At 37.3% G+C, this 18,816-nt stretch overlaps 1 protein-coding gene across 1 annotated transcript; it reads right to left on the bottom strand.

The window, feature by feature from the left end:
* Window positions 1-3,216: 3,216 nt before the first annotated feature.
* On the bottom strand, window positions 3,217-18,275 carry LOC129257819 (uncharacterized). Its single transcript, XM_064096382.1, has 8 exons — window positions 18,081-18,275; window positions 16,003-16,154; window positions 14,747-14,999; window positions 13,473-14,310; window positions 11,835-12,731; window positions 10,632-10,849; window positions 9,022-9,093; window positions 3,217-8,440 (listed from the first exon to the last, which is right to left on the bottom strand). Exons 1-8 carry the CDS (start codon window positions 18,246-18,248, stop codon window positions 8,309-8,311), a joined length of 2,730 nt encoding a protein of 909 aa, XP_063952452.1. The 5' UTR covers window positions 18,249-18,275; the 3' UTR covers window positions 3,217-8,308.
* Window positions 18,276-18,816: the final 541 nt, after the last annotated feature.

The raw sequence follows: 18,816 nt of genomic DNA, 5'->3' as shown, positions 1-18,816 counted from the left end.
GCTTCCAAAGCACAAAACTATTGACTTGAACATCAAAATGAAGGAAAATGTCAATAACCGATGTCAGAAATTTTTTCTCTGAAGGAAATCAAACACTTGAATTTCAAAATAAAGTTTTATCAAATTAAAAGCGTAGGAGGAAAAGACTTCAATTGATGTAATGTTGCGCTCCCTCGTCAGTCAGACGGAGAAACAAGAATGACACATGCATGAAAAATATCTAATATGAGAGATTAGGAAGTTCATCTTGAATCCAAGTTCTATGAAAAAAAATAGCAAGCTAGAGAGGTAAATGAATAATTGTAAAGAAAGCTTGCGCTGGAAAAACTAAGTGGTGAAATGTATGTTCAAACAATCATATAAAGAGTGAATGTTTATGCTAACAGGGGAGGCATAGAAATGTTGCCATGGAAAGGAGCAATTAATAAGAAGCAAGGTTCTTGCGTAAACAATGATTAATGGCAAGATACGTTGTGGTACATACATGTATACTGAAAGGTTTTCTCGGGGCGGATCCAGGATTTTCCAAACGGGGGGGGGGGGGGCACATTTTCCCACGTAAAATTTGACAAGCAAAAGAAAAAGTCCTTGTGTAGAAACGACAGTCCCATTACAAAAATTGGCTGTGACTCTCAAAAGGGGGGGGGGGGCACACTTGGGTATGAACAGCATATTTACATTAAAAAAATGACCGACTCTCAAAAGGGGGGGGGCATGGATCGGAAATGCTCCCCCCCTGGATCCACCACTGGATTTTCTTGTTTACCACATGATGCTGTGGCACTCGTTGAGGTTTTAAGTACAGTATAATGCTCATTTCATCTAATCTTCCACAATTCATCGGCATTTCTTTTGTTATGTATCATCAAGCAAGGACAGGTATATGAGGAGTATATGCAATAATACCACGGGGAATTAAAAGATATTGAAATGGAACTTTTAATTCCTCTATTAATAAACAGCTAGTACCGGTAGCTGTAGCTGGATTGAAAAGGGCTGTTTCGTTATTGTATTCTTCTATCTCAGCTGCTTACGGGAGGAGTTATTAAAAAGGATTCGAAATGTTTTCAAAGCAATGGAAAGAAAGCTAGGAAAATACATGTATGAAGGAAAGGCTGGAATTAATTTGTAATCCTTGAGCTCTGCAGGCCTTTGTCACAAGATTAGGGTATTTTTGTAGATGTATTTTCAAGGTCTCTTAAAATGAGGTGAGTTTTTTGTAGATGTATTTTCAAGGTCTGTCTTAAATGAGATAAGTTTTTCTTTCACTGAAAGTGATATGCAAACACCAACTTAACCACAAACTTATGGAATATCAACATGTATTAAAGTTGGTCAGCCTTGACCTTTCATAGAAGTTAGATTTCAAGTTGACAGTGAAAGACTCTAAAAAGCAATCCAAAGTCCTGTAATATACCTGCATATTTGGGCTCGGCCAATTAAAATGTACCATCGGAGTGTGGGGGCATCATGGTCTAGCGCACTGGCTGATCAGGGGCGGGGGGGGGGGCAAAGCCTGCACTTGCTCCCGCCCCCCTTTGAGAAGCACAATTAAAATTTGTAACGTAGAAATGATGTTAAAACAGAAGCGGAAATGTGCCTCCCCCTTTGAAAGTGAATTTTTTTTTTTTTGCTTGTCAATTTTCGTGGACGAAATATCCTCAATTTTTGGGTTTAAAACCTTTTTTATTTGCTTGTCAAATTTTTCCTCGAAAAGATGTGCCCCCCACCCCCTTTGGAAAATCCTGGTCTAGTGGTTATGACTCATCTTTTAATCTCAGGGACGTAGGTTCGATTCCCTATGTTACTCTGACCTAGCACCTTAAAACATGTTCCAGTCATTTGTACAGTCATGAGTAACTTTGCAAAACACCTACCCATTTTGGCAAAGTTGGGATAAGGGATAGTAAGACAATGTGCAAGAGATAATGGACTAAATGCCTAAAAATAATTAAGGAAAACTTTTGTAAGACAGAGTTACATGTCACTCCAATGTTATTGCATCTGTTAAGCTGTTTTTGTTCAGAGAAAAATGCTTGCTTAAGGCGAAAAAGGGCACGGATCCAGAGTCGGACTTTTGTGGGGTGCACATTGGCACAATAAAGACATCAGAAAAAAAAATTGAAAACAAAAGTCAATTAAAAATGAAGGGTATTTTCGTCTACCTGAACTGAACACTTGACAGAATGTCACATCAACTAAAGGAATTTTACAGGGCGTGGCATTCTCTTTTCTGGACCTTCTGCCATCCACCCACCCCCTCCCCCCCCCCCCCCCTGGATCCGTGCCTGCTTTTATTCTTGACTCATTCACTTTGCAGTATTCCAGTTTTGGTGAGTTCCATGTATGTATGGATAGATGGATGTGTTGATGGATAAAGACCACAAGTTAATGGAAAGAAGAAGGGCTGATTCACTTTATTGATAGATGTATAGACGGATGGAGTTGATTGATTTATAAATGAATACATCAAATAAATAGATAAATAAAAAAAGAAAGAAATGAATAAATAAGTACATAAATAAATAAATACATAAATACATAAATAAATGAATACAAAAAAATTATTCATTTATCAATGAATCAATCAATCACTTATGAAATAATGAATGGATTGATAAATGAATGAAAAATGAGAAATATAAGGCACTCTTTATTTCCATTCATATTAACTGAACAGTGAAGTATTGGATAAAACACTTCTGCAAAGCTTGCAACTTCCACCTTATTACCATACTGTATATACCGTGGCACTAGAAAGTTAGTGAACCCCACCACAAAATACACTCCTTCATGCCGAGTGTTGAATGGAGACAGCAACACTACAATGTTCGGCGAGCCCAGAGAAACAAACTTTATTGAATGTAATATTTTATCACCTGACTTTGCAATTAAATATCTGTAACATGGTAGAACTAACACTTACATGTATGAATATCTTAATTTTCTGTTCGGGTTCACTAACTTTTTAGCACCGCTGTAATCTGAATACAGTTGTATAAAATATTAAACCTGTAGCAACATATGATATCTTAATGACTACAGTGACTGGGATACTTCTTTGAAAGAGAAAACAAAATAAGAGACAACTTACAAAATTGATTTGTTATAGTAACATACTAGTATATTTTGAATTTCATTTTTCATGTACATCACACACACACATCAGTAAGGTTATATGCAGATTCACAAAGGAACCTTGGAGATTTCATAAAGTTATTCTCTAAAAAATGAGATTCTCAGAAATTTATTTTCTCGCAGATGTCAGATGACATATTATAGGATCTGATATCTTTATAATTCTATATCAAGTATATTTCGGGAACATTATATCAGAATTTATCAAAGGAAAATGATCTTTCATTACAATTCTACCCTAATCCATCGTAGGATATCTGTAGCAAATGCAAACGAAGAACAACTGGGTGTGTTTCAGTTCAACATAGCTCTGATAAGGAAGAGTTTGTATGGTGAATGGCTTCTTTGAAATTTACTGTCATGATAATATTCCTTAAATTCATAAATGAATCATGATTGCATTCATCATTTGGCAAGATAATATTGGTAAGTGTACATAGTTTTGACAAGAGAGTGTGGACGGTAACTGCCCGGGGGGGGGGGGGGGGGGGGGTTGGCACTTACATTGACGAGTATATACCATGCACGACCCAAAAAACACGTAAAAAGGATGTCTTTTTCAAGATAGGGCACGTTACGTACGTAACGTGATAAGGGTGTCAAAAACACAATAATAATGAAAAAAGGGTATTTATTTCGCTGGGAAAGCTACGTGTTTAGGGTCAAATTTGCGGGGATGATAAAACATTAAAATGTTTTATAAAGGATGTTCTTTTTGCCCCAACACTACGTGTTTAGAGTCCGATTTGCGCGAGGTGTGGAAGGTGGGGCCGTATACTAAACCAAATGGTGTGTAAATTAAGCTTAGTAAAACCAACGACCGACGGACCCGTGACATAACAACACAATATCGCTGTACTTGTTTAGGGGTTCATTTCAGGGAATACTTGCCTAGAGTATCGTTTTGTTTCCAATACTTGTTAAGGGTAGGGTTTCAGACGGCAATACTTGTTAAGGGGTGCATTTTCAGAATATGGAAAATACGTGTTTAGGGTGCTTTTCGAGACCCCATGGTCGCGCATGGTATCCACTCGTCAATGGAAGTGGCCCCCCCCCCCCCCCCCCCGGGGATAACTGTCAAGGAAAGCATCCTTCCATTGTCTTTTGTCAACTGAATTACAACTCCTTGGCTCATAATCTGAATTCAGGGATAATCAAAACTGTCTAAAATATACAAATAATGAATGTTTACAAGTGCAATGGACAGTCTAACTCTGAGCTAAATTTATGGGAAGCCCCAAATTTCAAAATTGCATTTATGTTATATGTTTCTTATCTGCACTTGACTCCTTCCTCAAGTTTTATAGATGAAAATAACTATTCAAGTTATCATTCCAAGACATTTATGAATGATATGAGTGTCAAAAGAACTGACAAATTTAAATTGTACTGTTAGAGATACCTCTCTAAATTGGCTTTCCATAATTAAACCACAATTTTAGACCAGAGTTTAAATTAAACCCGAATTCAGAATACAGGCCCTTGAGTCCTGAAATAGTTATCAGTGATGAGACTTAAATTTGGTTGTGATCAGTGTTATATTATCTGAAAATAACCATTCAATAGTCCATTCCATCTACTTTAAACTCCTTGGCCCGTATTCTGATAGCATGGTTTAACTTAACCCTAGTCTAAGTGTGGTAATAAACTGCCATATTTAAACCTAGGTTTAAATTTCGTATTCCGATAGCAAGGTTTAAGTTAACCCTGGTCTAAGTGTGGTAATAAATCCTCAAAAAGTTAAACTCGCGCAGGGGGTAGTTTAAGCCTGGTTTAAATCCAACAAATCATGGCCAACAATTTTTTAGAATTTATGCCTATATTGCATTTCGAGCTACTTCCTCAGTTTTTAACAGATTCTCATGAAATTTGGAACACACTTTGGTCTCAAGGTAAGGAGGTGTAAGAATTTTTTTCCCCCTTTTTCGGAAATTGTGTTGCCATGGTAACAGTATATTATGGTTCAAAATTTTGCCGTTTAAAATACTTAATCAGTTTTCTACCAATTCTCAAGAAAGTTGGCTAACACATTGATTTTGAGGTAAAGATGTGCAAGACTAATTTTTGCATGTGTCGGAAATTGTGTTGCCATGGTAACGGTATAGTATGACAAAAACTAAGCATGAATCTTGCTGTTCCAACTACTTCCTCAGTTTTTAACCAATTCTCGTGAAATTTGGCACATACATTAGTCTTAATGTGAAGATGTGCAAAACATATTCTATGCCTAAAGTATATAAAAAATCGCGTTGCCATGGTAATATATCAAATATCGAAAATTAGGTGAAAAACTTGTGGTTTTAATTACTTTATAATTTTCAAACCATTTCGCATGATATTTGGCACAGACATAAGTCTTGAGGTGAAGATTTGCAAGACACATTTTTGCATGTGTTGGAAATTGTGTTGCCATGGAAACGGTATATTATGGCAAAAACTATGTAAAAATCTTGCAATTCCAACTACTTCCTAAGTTTTAACCAATTCTCATGAAATGTGGTACAAACATTAGTCTTGCTGTGAAGATGTGCAAAAAATATTTTATGTCTTTATAAAAAAAAATCACGTTGCCATGGTAACAAATCAAATATAAAAATTAGATGAAAATCTTGTGATTTGAACTACTTTATCAGTTTCCAACTGGTCAATTCTCTTAAAAATTTGGCACATACATTAATGTTGAGGTGAAGATGTCTGACATATTTTTGCCTGTATCAGAATCGTGTTGCCATGGTAACAACATATTATATAACGAAAATAAGGTGAAAATTTTGTAGTTCGAACTCCTTCATTAGTTTTCATTTTTCAACCAATTCTTATAAAAGTTGGCTCACACATTGGTTTTGAGGTATAGATCTGCAAGACATATATTTGGGTGTATCAGAAATCGTGTTGCCATGGTAACAACATATTACATAATGAAATTAGGTGAAAATCTTGCGGTTTGAACTCCTTCATTAGTTTTCATTTTTCAACCAATTCTTATAAAAGTCGGCTCACACATTGGTTTTGAGGTATAGATCTGCAAGACATATATTTGTGTGTGTTGGAAACTTTGTTGCCATGGTAACATCATATTAAATCAATAAATGTGTAAACACATCTCGTGGATTGAACTTCTTCATTTTATGACATAGGCCTATGCTCATGAAATTTAGAACACATAGGTTTTGAGGTAAAATAATCTGCAAGACACATTTTCTCATTCATCAAAATATGTGTTTGTATGGTAACTACACACACCAAAATAAGATTAAGACAATAGTCAATGCTAACTGTTGTTTGGCTACATAGAGAACTACATGTAGCTGTAGGCTTAGTTCTAGTTTTAAGGGGGGTGCTAGACCTCTAGATCTCGAACTACAGTCCCTAGCTTTAGATCTAGGCCTAGATCTAGATTCTTTAGATCTAGTAATAATCCGTTAGATCTCTAGCCTACTTCTTTTGTCATGCCTAAGGTTAGATGAGTAGATCTACTGTAGACTAGCCTACATTTACTATTTTTCGATTTAGAATCTAAATTGAGAGTCTACAAATCTCTAGATCTAGACCTATTACATGTAGACCTAGATTGATACAGATCTAGTTCTAGATCTAGATAGGGTCTAAGTTATTTAGTCTAGAACTAGGCCAGCGTTAGAGATTCTAGATCATACAGTAAGTCAGTAGACTAGATAGCACAGACTAACGTAAGGCCTAGATCTAAATTCTTACATAAATCTAGGCCTGGCCCAGTCTAGTCAAGACTAAGCTGTTGTTGGTCTAGGTTTAGGCCTGTTTTTTAGTCCTGGACCTGGAAACCTAAACAAGTCCCCAAAAATATTTAAATAAAATAAAAACTCTTCAAAGAAACAGATATGGACCTAAAACAGGAGTAGAGAGATGTCATTTAGCCAGGCCTAGTTACTTGGCAAGCAATGGCAATGCATAGCGATAGTCGGATCTAACACTGTAGACAGGAATAACCGTCGTTTCTGGGGATTTATTGAAAAAATTCTGACATTTTATTGTCATATCACATTGCCTTGGTGAGAGAGGCCAACGGCAACGTAGACTGTCATACTCATCATAGACTCAGCGGAACAATACAGAGACTGAAGCTTTTTGTCTAAGACAAATCAGATCTATTCTACTAGATTCTAACTAAGAATAAGGTTAGAATATAGATCTATATCTATCCCTGTCCCAAGGCTAAGCCAGCCTAATTCCTGAATGATGTTCTAGGCCTAGACCAATACTATAAATATGTATAATGTAGCTTCAGTCTCGGTTGCTCCACTAGACTACGGTTTGCTTCAGGAAAGTAAAAAAAGTCAAAACAATGTTCAATTCTCCTCCAAACAATTGGGCCTAAGCTAGATCTAACTATACTAGCCTAGGCCTAATGTTAGACCCAAGACTACTCTCAAAAGTTACAAAAATTTCCCCTTACATAAAGTTAGAATAAAGATGTCGACCTCTTAACTTATTGTTTTAGATCTATAGGACTAGAGTCTAGACTCTAGTCTAGAGTGGGTGAGGTGAATCTATTCAATTTAGATTTTGACAAACATGAAAAGCAATCAATGGGACTGATACACACAAAACTATGCAGGTCACTCGGTTTGGCCTTGGGATTGAAATGTTTTAGTAATTAAAAAATATAAAGATAATCTGAATGAAAATTTCTTACCATATATGGGTGATGAATGCTTTTCTTTCACTACAATAGTTGTAATTAGTTTCCATAAAATCCAAATTTTTAAGAAAAAACAACTTTAGTGACATTTTTTCAACTTTGTTGCAGTCATCCCTGCAGCACTAATTTACCAAAAAGGTGCTAGTCTTGGTTAAAAGAGGATTATTATTTCCAAAAAGAATTTAAACCCGGGTTTAACCCAGGTTTAGTTAAACCTGGCTATCAGAATACCAAAATAATTAAACTACACTTAGACCAGAGGTGAGGTTTAGAGGAGGTTTAGTTAAACCAGGGTTAACTTTAGACTAGGGTTAAGTTAAACCTGCTATCAGAATACGGGCCCTTGAGTTGTGAGACAGTCTTCAAATATGAGATCTCTAGTTCACTATGTGTAATGCAATTTTATCTGGAAAAAATAGTCGATAGTCCATTCCGTAGACCTTTTTTTACTCCTTGTCTTGGGTGATGAGACCCTGGTCTGTTTGGTTGTGGTCAATGTATTGTTATCTGGCTTCTCATGTTACCATGGAGATGCATCAGTTCCTTGGCTAGGATGGTAAGGTCTTCTCTTGATTTAGCAGAGGTGAGTTGATCGCTAATTGACAGCAGCTTCCCAAGGTGAATCTAGTCATAAATAAAAAAAAAAAAATATTTTAAAAACAAAAAGATAATTGAAAACAAATAATGAAGATTTAAAGATATCTCAAGTAATGAATAATAATCGCCTTAGACTAAAGATAAATTGAAGGCATTTGATGAACTTCAGAGCACTATGTTATGGCAACCATGCCAAGGGAGCTTCAAGAACAACAGCAAAAGCACTTTTAATGTATATCCTTGCATTTATGTCACTCAACTGGGACTCCTAACCTAGAAATCATTCAGGAACATTTATGACATCCATGGGATGTTTCACAAAATACAATTTGATAAGTCATGCTCATTTGCCAATGTGTACATCATAATTAACACACAATCAATATGCAGTAGAGCGCACCCCATGAGCTATGATCTGCCTATCATGGCGATGTGTTAACAGAGGCTTCTCTGTTCAATTTCTCCTGTTCTACCCAAAACTTGGCCGGTACAAGTTTGGAATGGTATGTGTGTGAAAATATTATATACTAAATGCAACAGGGAATTTTAAGTATGATTTTTTGGCCAGACTTACATCTCATTTGAAACACCTTCCTGATAATACCTACCTCGACAGAAGAAGCTTCTTTCTTCGTTTTCTCAAGGTCCACCCTGAATTCAGCTGACACAAGTTTGGAATTCTACGGATATAAAAATATAAATTTTAGATGAGTGGAAAAAGGGAAATCTGATTCCCCCCATTTTGGACTTATTAATAAGACATTTTTATTTATAATACAGCCCAAAATACTATTACAAGAGTATAAAGGTCTATAAAAATACAGCATTGTTCAACTTTATCTAGCTTAAACCAATGTACATGTACATCCCTTTATAACATTATATGACTGGTTACCACATGGCCTTCACTTAAGGAGAGTATTGTCTTTAAAAATGGTCTAGTGGAACATTTCATGGAAGAAATTATTGGGAGTTTTATCTGACAAGTCCTATTTCATCTGACAGTTACAAAAGAAACTGCGCAAATCAAAATCAAATTGTCAGATCTAATAAATTATTAGACAAGAATTGATGATGAAATGCTCTCCAGGCTTCCTAAGAGTGTGTAATCAAGCAGACATTTAACCCTGTCGTGACCGGCTGCTCAGCGGATGTTTCGCCCTGGCTTACCGGGTCACATTCAGTGTCACATGTGCAAAACAACTCCATGATTTCCATGATGGATAGAGTGGTCAGAACAGCAATTTTGGCACATGTAGTCAACATAATATATATTTAGTATATCATAAACTTCTATGTCTTACCTTGAACAAAATGTATTTCCAATTATTTAGGTCAGGGGAAGGAAAATAAACATTGTTTTACCTCGCGAAACGAGATATCAACGCGTCTATGGGATTTGTGTACAGTACGAAAATCTGTGCGAGCGACTCGATGCGACCTCGCACACAGAAAAGATGGTGCTTGAAAACGGAGTGAAGACGCGAGACGCGTCCGATGACGTCACTCATAGCGTGGGCTACGTGTATTGTATGTGTACGTTGCCTGCTCGGACCAGGCAGAGTGTCTAATCCATCATCCGAAGAATCCTGAGTCCGCTCGTATTCAGGCTTTTCAGCAGCTCTCCGCCGACGTGCATGGAGTCTCTTCGTCGGGGAATGGCCCACAAGAAGTTCATCCTCCGAAGAAGTTTCCATCCTTTCAAACTCGGAATCACCATGAATTCGATCTAATGCGTTGTCAGAATGATCCGAACTTGATTCTGACATCGTGTCCGTGAAATACTCTCCGCGTTGCTCCGCCAACGTGGACCTTCTCAACGCTAAAAAGTGAAATTCTTCGATAGTTTCTCGAACTTTGATGAAGGATTACGTAAAAACTTTCAATAGAAGTGTGTGTAGCGACAGTCACTGAACGAGAGGCCGGACAATGGGCTTTCGGATGATACTAAACTCGACTTGTAGGGGTGTTTGGTTCGTGAAAGAGGGACTGATTCTCGTCGCAAAATTGCGACATTGGTAAATGGCGCGGTGTTGCCGCTTGTCGCAATTTGGCGACAATGGTCACGAAAGGGTTAAACAAACTTTTTTTTTAAAGAAAATAACTTTGTATGACAACTTTCTCAAATCATGGGGGAAAATTTACATTATCAGATTTGAAGGCACCATGTAGTTATTCGACTGATATTTCCTTGATTAAAATGAAATGATGTTCTAACCTTTATTCTTCTATGAATTGCCTCGATCACTGCTCTTGTTATCTTCTCGTCTGATGAAGTGATCTGAAGTGACACCTCAGCATTCTGCTCCAGAGCCTGAATTGAGACTTGACAACCACAAGGGGTCACTGCTTTGATGCAGGAGTCTTTGATTACTACTGACTTGTTGCTAGGCAACAGCCATTGGAGCACCTGATCTGTCGAGACCCTGCTGCTGTCTGAAGATGAAGTAAAAACAAATACTGATTAAATATTCTGAGATATTTGGTGGGTGTTTCATAAAGCTGTTCACAAGTTAAGAGCGACTTTAAGAACGACTGGTGATCCTTTCTTGTGGTAAATGGTGTATTGAATTGGCAATGGTTTAGTGCGTAAGAAGGGTTCACCAGTCGTTCTTAAAGTCGCACTTAAGTTACGAACAGCTTTATGAAAAGGCCCCCTGTTACATGAATATAAGGATTTTCATTGATTCTGTAAAATAGAATGTATAGGATACATTTGATTGATTTTTTAACTTTTTCATTACAATATTAAAGCTGATGTACTAAAATGGGTATGGAATAAGGTAGTAAGACCGGGGCTGTAACACAAAGTTTAGCAATCATCGTAGAAGAATATATTTACGATTGATTGCATTGACTACAATGTACAATCAATCATGGAAATCAAGTGTACGATCAATCACTAATCTTTGTGTTACCCTGGTGATGGTTACTTACTATCAGTTTTTATTTCATGGTATAATAATTTTTTTTCTTCAAATTGATCTAGTTGCTTGTGGATCATGCAACCTTAATTCACCCGTCTTTTCAGGATACCCTTCTAACCCTCTCATCCATAGCTCTTTCAGTAACGGGGGAAAGACTTGACAACTGGGGGGGGTGCAGACCAGAAGATAGATAGAAAGAATCGTTATGTCAGTACAGTATAACTGAAGTTTTGACTTGGCCCATGGCTAAGTGGAATCTTTACAAATGGAATGGTGTCAACCGTAAATTATTGCTACCATAATAGTAATCATACTTGGTTATGGGTTTAATCTAAGAAGTCAGCCTCTTTATTTATCAATTCAAAATATCATTAGAAAATTATACTATTACTACTACTATAAAGGAAAATTCATAATACATTCAAAGCATTTTGAAATATTGTACAAATTTTCTACATTTGAATAAATAGGATGACCTGATGATGATATCCTACCATTAGAGGGTCTCGACAGTAGATTCCTATCCAGCCTAATGGTCGCAGAGGCCATCTGGCTTTGAGATGCAGCAGACTCTTGCTGATGAGGGTTTGAACTTCCTGATGATCTACTCAAGATTGCTTTGGTCCAGTCATGCCTTTGATTCCTTCTCTCTAACCCTGTAGAGCATCGCGCTCTCTCCTGAAGTGAATCCAGGACATCTACCTCAGAGCTTCCGATGGGGAACACAGCACCTTTCACCCCTTTATCCAATGCAACAGAACTCTCTGTAGCTTTGCCAAGGTCTTCCTTCACCAGGGTATCCTCAAGGAGAGCAGAGAGATCGAAGCAGAGGGAACATTGCACAGTCAGTGGCCAGGACTCTGCATATCCTGATTCATCCAATACAAAACTAAGCATCACAGCAGTCTTTGGCGCAAACCCTACAAGCGGAGTACTCTTAGTCCTGTGATACTTAGTCCTGTTGACCTTTGACCTTTCTTGGCAATCATTCAGCAGCGTACCAATCAGGGTCCAACCATGTGATATTGTCCAAGAGGTACAGTTCGTCACTTTGCAAGATACTTTAGTGCTCTTCTGTCCATTCTCAAGGATGCATTCCACTCTGGTCTCAAGTTCAAAGGCACCCAATGCCTCCCAGGTTTGACAGACGATGTGGTGGGCACTACTGAGTTCTTCAAGGACTGCCCTCTGCCTGCTGCCCAATTGAGTGAGGGCAGCCATCTTGGACGACACCTCCCGCATGTTGCGAAGAGCCTCATGAACTCGCTGTCTGGCTGCTGTGGAGCTGATGCCTGCTTGATCTGAGTCGGCAGTGTGTTCTGATGGAAGTAACAGCTGGAGTACTGTTCCATTTTTCTTGATGGCTAGGAATTTGTAAGAAGAGCTGGTACCTGAACACAGAAATTAAAAATTGAAAACAACGAATATAGGACAGTGAATGCATTAATAGGAGCAAGAGAAAGTTATGGAAATATTTACTACCCAATAATCTTATAACTCATGAATTTACTAAAGAATTTAAAGTCATGCAAATGAGAAGACTGATGACGTCACCCACTCACTATTTATTTGTATTTTATTATATGAAATATGAAAAATTATAATTTTCTCCTCATTGTTGTGTGAAAAACAAAATTTTATTCCTCCATGAATATGTTGAATTTCAATTATGTTAACAGATGATGAAGTCAAGTTGGTCCTTATTGTCAAATCTGTAAAAATTGAAATATTGTATAATTCAAACAATAAAAAAACAAAAGTAATGGTGGGTGAAGGACATCATCGACTCTCTCATTTGCATATCACTGAGTTGAGCATATAACTGTTTTGTGGAAAGTAAGCGAAACTTTAAAATGTCATAACTTTCTTATTTTAAATCAAATTTTGATTAAATTTTCAGCATTATGCTTGTTTGATTTTTTTCTATATCGATTCAAATCAACAATTTTCTGGGGTGGACTTGACCTTTAAGTATATATGCATAAGTTAGAATGCTACTAATAATTTTCACCTCCTTTGTGATATTGGAGATATAATTCATTCTTTATTTTTTACAATTTATGCATCAAGCCCACATGTGATAAAGATTATTACTCAAGATATAGTAAATGTATGACTTATTATTAAAGTACCTTTCAAAAGTGCAACTGATGCTATACCGGGCATGCTGCAACTGTTCATAGACATCTGCAGAACAGTATCTCTAAGATAAAAGGTTATGAACTTAAGGTCAAAGTTTGAGGTGCATATAAGAGTGTCCTTTGTCACAAGAGCAGCTGCAATGGGTGAACTTGTGTGAAGTCTACTGATTTCAGTGCTATTGCTATCAGATGGATCTCCATAAAAAGTCATGAGCTGTCCACCAGCACCAACCAGTACAAGGCAGTTCAAACTGGATCCCGCCGGATTAGACTGGATACTGTAGCTGGTGATGCAGACCTGAATAATTGCTTCTAAGGAGCGACATAAAAGTCTGATACCTTTTGCTGACGTAAAGGATGTTGATAGGAAACTTTTCAAGGTGATAGAATACACACAACCATCTGGCAAGGTGATGACGATAACTGGTGAGTCAACCAGATTGGCTTCTGACCCCCACATGGCGTTGAAGAGGGCATCCGATGTCACAAGAATGCTGCAGGACTGCATCACCACACCCGAGTTGCCATGGGAACTGGATGACATCAGTCCATACACACCAACACCAACTGTTGCCTCTACTTCATCCTTGGTTTCAATTCCTGGATTCTGGAATGAAGCTTGTCTGCAAGTGCTGGTGTCATCAGCACCAAAGATGAGGGTAGAGTACAGGGGATTCTTGTCACAGGTGAAAGAATCCTTGTTCAGTTGACAGGGATGAACGGAAACCCTCCATCCGATCCCTTCCCTGCTGCAGGTTACCAGGCTGTCACTGACCATCACAAAGCTTTCCAGGTTGTCAACTCGCAGCATGATCTTCTGCTCATCAACCTGAAACCGATGACATAAGGTATGGAAAGTCATCATTCTAAGATAAACAAAATATAAGGTACATGTATGAAGCTAGGACAAGCCATTTTCCAAAATGTTATGAGGTTCAAGTTTCACTTTCAAAAGTTTTCTTCTATTACAAAATAACTCCCTTTTAATTTTGTAGGTTTTGATTAACATAAATTTATGGGAACACTCTTTGACATTATCTTTTTTTAATGACACATTGGAAACAATTTGAATAATCCTGCATTGGAAATTTCAATGTGATCTGTGTTGATTTGCTCTTCTTCCAGTATACAGTTGTACTACCCAAGGCAGGAGCCAAGGGGAGGGGGTGCGCTGACGTTAGTGGTCTGGAGAGAGAAGAACTATTTTATCTGAGATTTCGACTTAAACCTCGAAACAGAATAAATTTACTTTGGAATATTATTACCTTGGTGACTGGATCAACGGCTTGCATGAATTCTTGGAAGAGAATGTTTGTTGCATTCTTGCTGGAATCTTTGGTTGCAGAACTAGACCTATCACCTCCTCCTAGTAGGTCTCTAAAGATGTCATCCTCTCCATCTAACCTTTTCTCCTCTCCATCCAATCTTCTCTTTCCCTCATTCAGACCTTGGTTATTATCACCTGCAACGGCTGCCTTGCTTTCTGAGCTTGTACTTTCAGCCTTGTTCTTGGACTTGCTAGAAATACCGAAAAAAAGAGAAGTTAATTGGTATATTCAGAATTCACAAAGGAATGTATTTTAATAAGAGATATGGGCCCCATTTTACAAAGAGTTGCGATTGATCCGATCAATCACAACTATGAACGGCCATCAACGACAACATAGTAAAATGCAAATTTGTTCAAAATATTTTCTAGATATGATGTATATTCATGCATTCATCATTCTCTTGCAGATTCAGGGTGATTCTCTTTGTTTACTTAGAAGATTGTGCGAATTTCCTGTAGAAAACATTATGGTATGGATGGATTTTCATACAGTTGAGATTGATTGGATCAATCGTAACTCTTTGTAAGACAGGGGCCCTGGTTTAGTTTGAATGCATCTTCTTCTTCCATATTTTTGAAAGGCTTCTACACCAAAAGTCTTTTATGTAGCAGACTTTAATGTAGGACTATACAAAACTCAGCTGAGAACCTTTATCAAATGAACAAAATTGCTAATCAAATTTGCTGAGCAAAATTATTCCCTGATTAATTAAATATTCAGCAAATGCCGGCATACATGTAAGTACGGCAAGTTGTTTATCATTTAATCCAATTTCTTGAAATCAAGGATTGCCATTCTTTTTTTAATACAAATAACTTTGTTTTTATATAAACAAATTTAAATCAAGAATTCGATGAAAAAAGTGATTAAATGGTAAACACTCTTGCCATATGCAAGTTGTCATATACAGGTTCAAGTGTCACAGAGAAATTTGAAAAAAATACACTGCGGATATGGATGATATAACCTAAAAAATACTCAAAAAAGCCCTGAAAGATTTGAAGAAAACAAAACTGCCCAGAAATTCCCAATTCACTGTGATGTTATGCTAATCCACTGTTGCAGATTTAGGTAGTTGGTTAAGAGAAGTAGCCCCCCAAAATGTAATATTAATCTTTTGCCTGGTGTGACACCCCCCCCCCCTAATATGTGTTCTGTGAAATGGGGCTGATCCTGTTGCTTCCACCAACCTTTTATGTTTCTTCTTCTTTTTCTGGTGGCACCATTCCTGCAGACTGCAGCTGAAGATTCTTCCGTCTTGGAGTCCACACACTAACGAACACAGACCTTGGTGGGACACTAGGTCATGGCAGTGACACTGGCCAGGAAATTTAAGAGTACCCTGAAGAGAAAGAGAGTGGAATCTAGCTGGAATGAATGCATCAATATTACTATTTGATGATAATTGTATTTAGCAATAACATCAATATAATCAATTAATAAATACATAATAATAATAATAATAATAGCAAGAATAATAATAATAATAATAATAATGATATTAATAATAATAATAATGATAATAATAACAATAGCTGTAACAACAATAATAATATTTAGTTTACTAAAAAAAGACTGCAAAGAGGTGCACTGTCAATAGCACCGGGCAAGTCTTGATTTGCAAAATGATGAGAGAAACAACACCAACAAGAAAATTGTGCCTCATTAATGTCGGAAGCCCATTTTGCATTTAATACTCTATGGATGTGGATCTCTAAAAAAAAAATGTTATGGTAGGCAATTAAGTAAACAGGGAAAAAAGTAATTTCTCTCATAAGAAATCTGCTCAATGCTTATCACATATTTAGTTGCCGCTACCAAGGTAACCCGATGCTATACCAAAAGCTTCGGTCTCTGTTATGTTGGTTGTTCCGCTGAACTCCACCAAATACAGAGACCCATAGAAGTTCTAGCTCGATCTGTACAGGGACTCAATGGCCATATGTTAATGTATTAAGTTCGGATAAAACAGGGAAGTGAAGTTGCGCAACAGCCGAAGTCACTGTTTTTTCCCCTTTTAAATTTATTTTTCCCGTTTTGGTGCATTTCAGGCCAAAACGGAATAATTTTTATTTTGGTACAGTTCTTTTTATATATTTTTATGAAATAAAGACAAAAATCGATGAGCCGTCTGTGTACGAGGAGAAATTTAAAAAAATTAAAATTGTTCAAAAACTCCTCGAAACAGACGGCTGCCAGCTGTCTACAATACATGGTCTGACCCAATGCAAGAAGCAAAACAAACTCCCAAAGCCAAGTTAAGTAATGTAAGATAAACTAAGATAACGTTAGACTTAGAGACCTATATAATTCTAATTCTAATTCTAATTGGACGTGCATATTAGAACTTCAGTGAAACTGGACAAAAGCACTTCTTCTTATTCAATGAACTAGAACTAGTATACTCTAGACTAACCCAGAGAGCTCCCGCCCGCGTAGCGGGCGGGAGCCCAGAAGCTTACCGTGTATTTTACCATTGTCACCGGACTATGGTGATTTATGGTCTAAATATTTCTCCAAATGAATTGTGAAAACGGAAAGTATACAATTACCACGATTATATGGATGAAGGTCTAACGAGTGGCAGATTCCTGACATCTGGGCACAGTCTGGAACCTCAAAAAAACGAAAAGTTCTCTCCTTCTACCCAGTCTCGATCGGCCATTTTGTTACGATTTTTAACAAAAATGGCCGATCGAGACGGGGTAGAAGGAGAGAACTTTTCGTTTTTTTGAGGTTCCAGACTGTGCCCAGATGTCAGGAATCTGCCACTCGTTAGACCTTCATCCATATAATCATGGTAATTGTATACTTTCTGTTTTCACAATTCATTTGGAGAAATATTTAGACCATAAATCACCCTAGTCCGGTGACAATGGTAAAATACACGGTAAGCTTCTGGGCTCCCGCCCGCTGTGCGGGCGGGAGCTCTCTGGGTTAACTCTAGACTAGTCTATAGCCTAGGCCTAGTATTTTTAGTAGTAGTACTAGTAATTTTTTTTTTTAAGTTTAAGCAAGCAGTGAGTGTGATATTTAAAGATGATTAATGAATCTTTGAATTATATATGGCTGTGGAGCCAAACAATTATTGAAGGTGTATGGGTCAAACAGAAAGAGTTTGACTTTGAGAATTGCAATGAGAGTATTGAGACACTCGATCGTGCCGATGGATGTTTCGCGACTAGCGGATTACTGTCTGCCAGCGCTGCCGACTCTCCCGGGTACGCCCACACCAGTGTCCCGCTGAGCCCCCGACAACTGAACTCACCAATTTTTTACTCTCTTTGTCGTATATGAAGAGAGAATCTGAGCCACAATTTACAACAGCAACACCATGATCTTTACTAAAACGCACATTCCATGTCTTTGGACTGCCATATCCCCTGATGTGTTCTATCGCTTGACATTTGATCGAGGATTTCGTTGAAGCAGACATCACGCCGCATGCGAGAAAAATATTACTTTGTTATTTTTCCACGTTAAGATACCTTATCCTTTTGTTTTCTTTTTTTTTTTCAAATAAAACTATAATTATATAGGCCGGAGTCTAGACATAATACTTACTTATAAGAAATATATTCTTTAAAAATAATTTTATGAAACATAATTTGTTCATGACCTTTCACTCTGGTGATACTTAAAGTTAAAGGAGAATGAAACTCTTGGAGCAAGTTAGCTTTTGTGAAAGCAGAAAAATCAAAGAATAAGATCAACAAAACTTTGAGTAAAATAGGACTAGCAATAAAAGAGTTATGAGCATTTGAATGTCGAGATCACTAATGCTATGGAGATCCTCCTATTGGCAATGCGACCAAGATCTGTGATGTCACACACGTACAACTCTCCCATTTGGACACTGAAAATATACCCCAAAACATCTCTTTTTGCTCATTCTAATCATATGACAAACGATTCATCAATGATATAATGTTGTGAAACCTCTGTACTTGTCATCTCATAAAGAGAACACCTCACCTTGTGATAGACTCTATAAAAGTGAGAAT

Source organism: Lytechinus pictus, chromosome 3, assembly GCF_037042905.1.
Source record: "Lytechinus pictus isolate F3 Inbred chromosome 3, Lp3.0, whole genome shotgun sequence".
Lineage (NCBI taxonomy): Eukaryota > Metazoa > Echinodermata > Echinoidea > Temnopleuroida > Toxopneustidae > Lytechinus > Lytechinus pictus.
The sequence above is the reverse complement of the archived record's forward strand: the minus strand, read 5'-3'. Positions and strand labels throughout refer to the sequence as shown.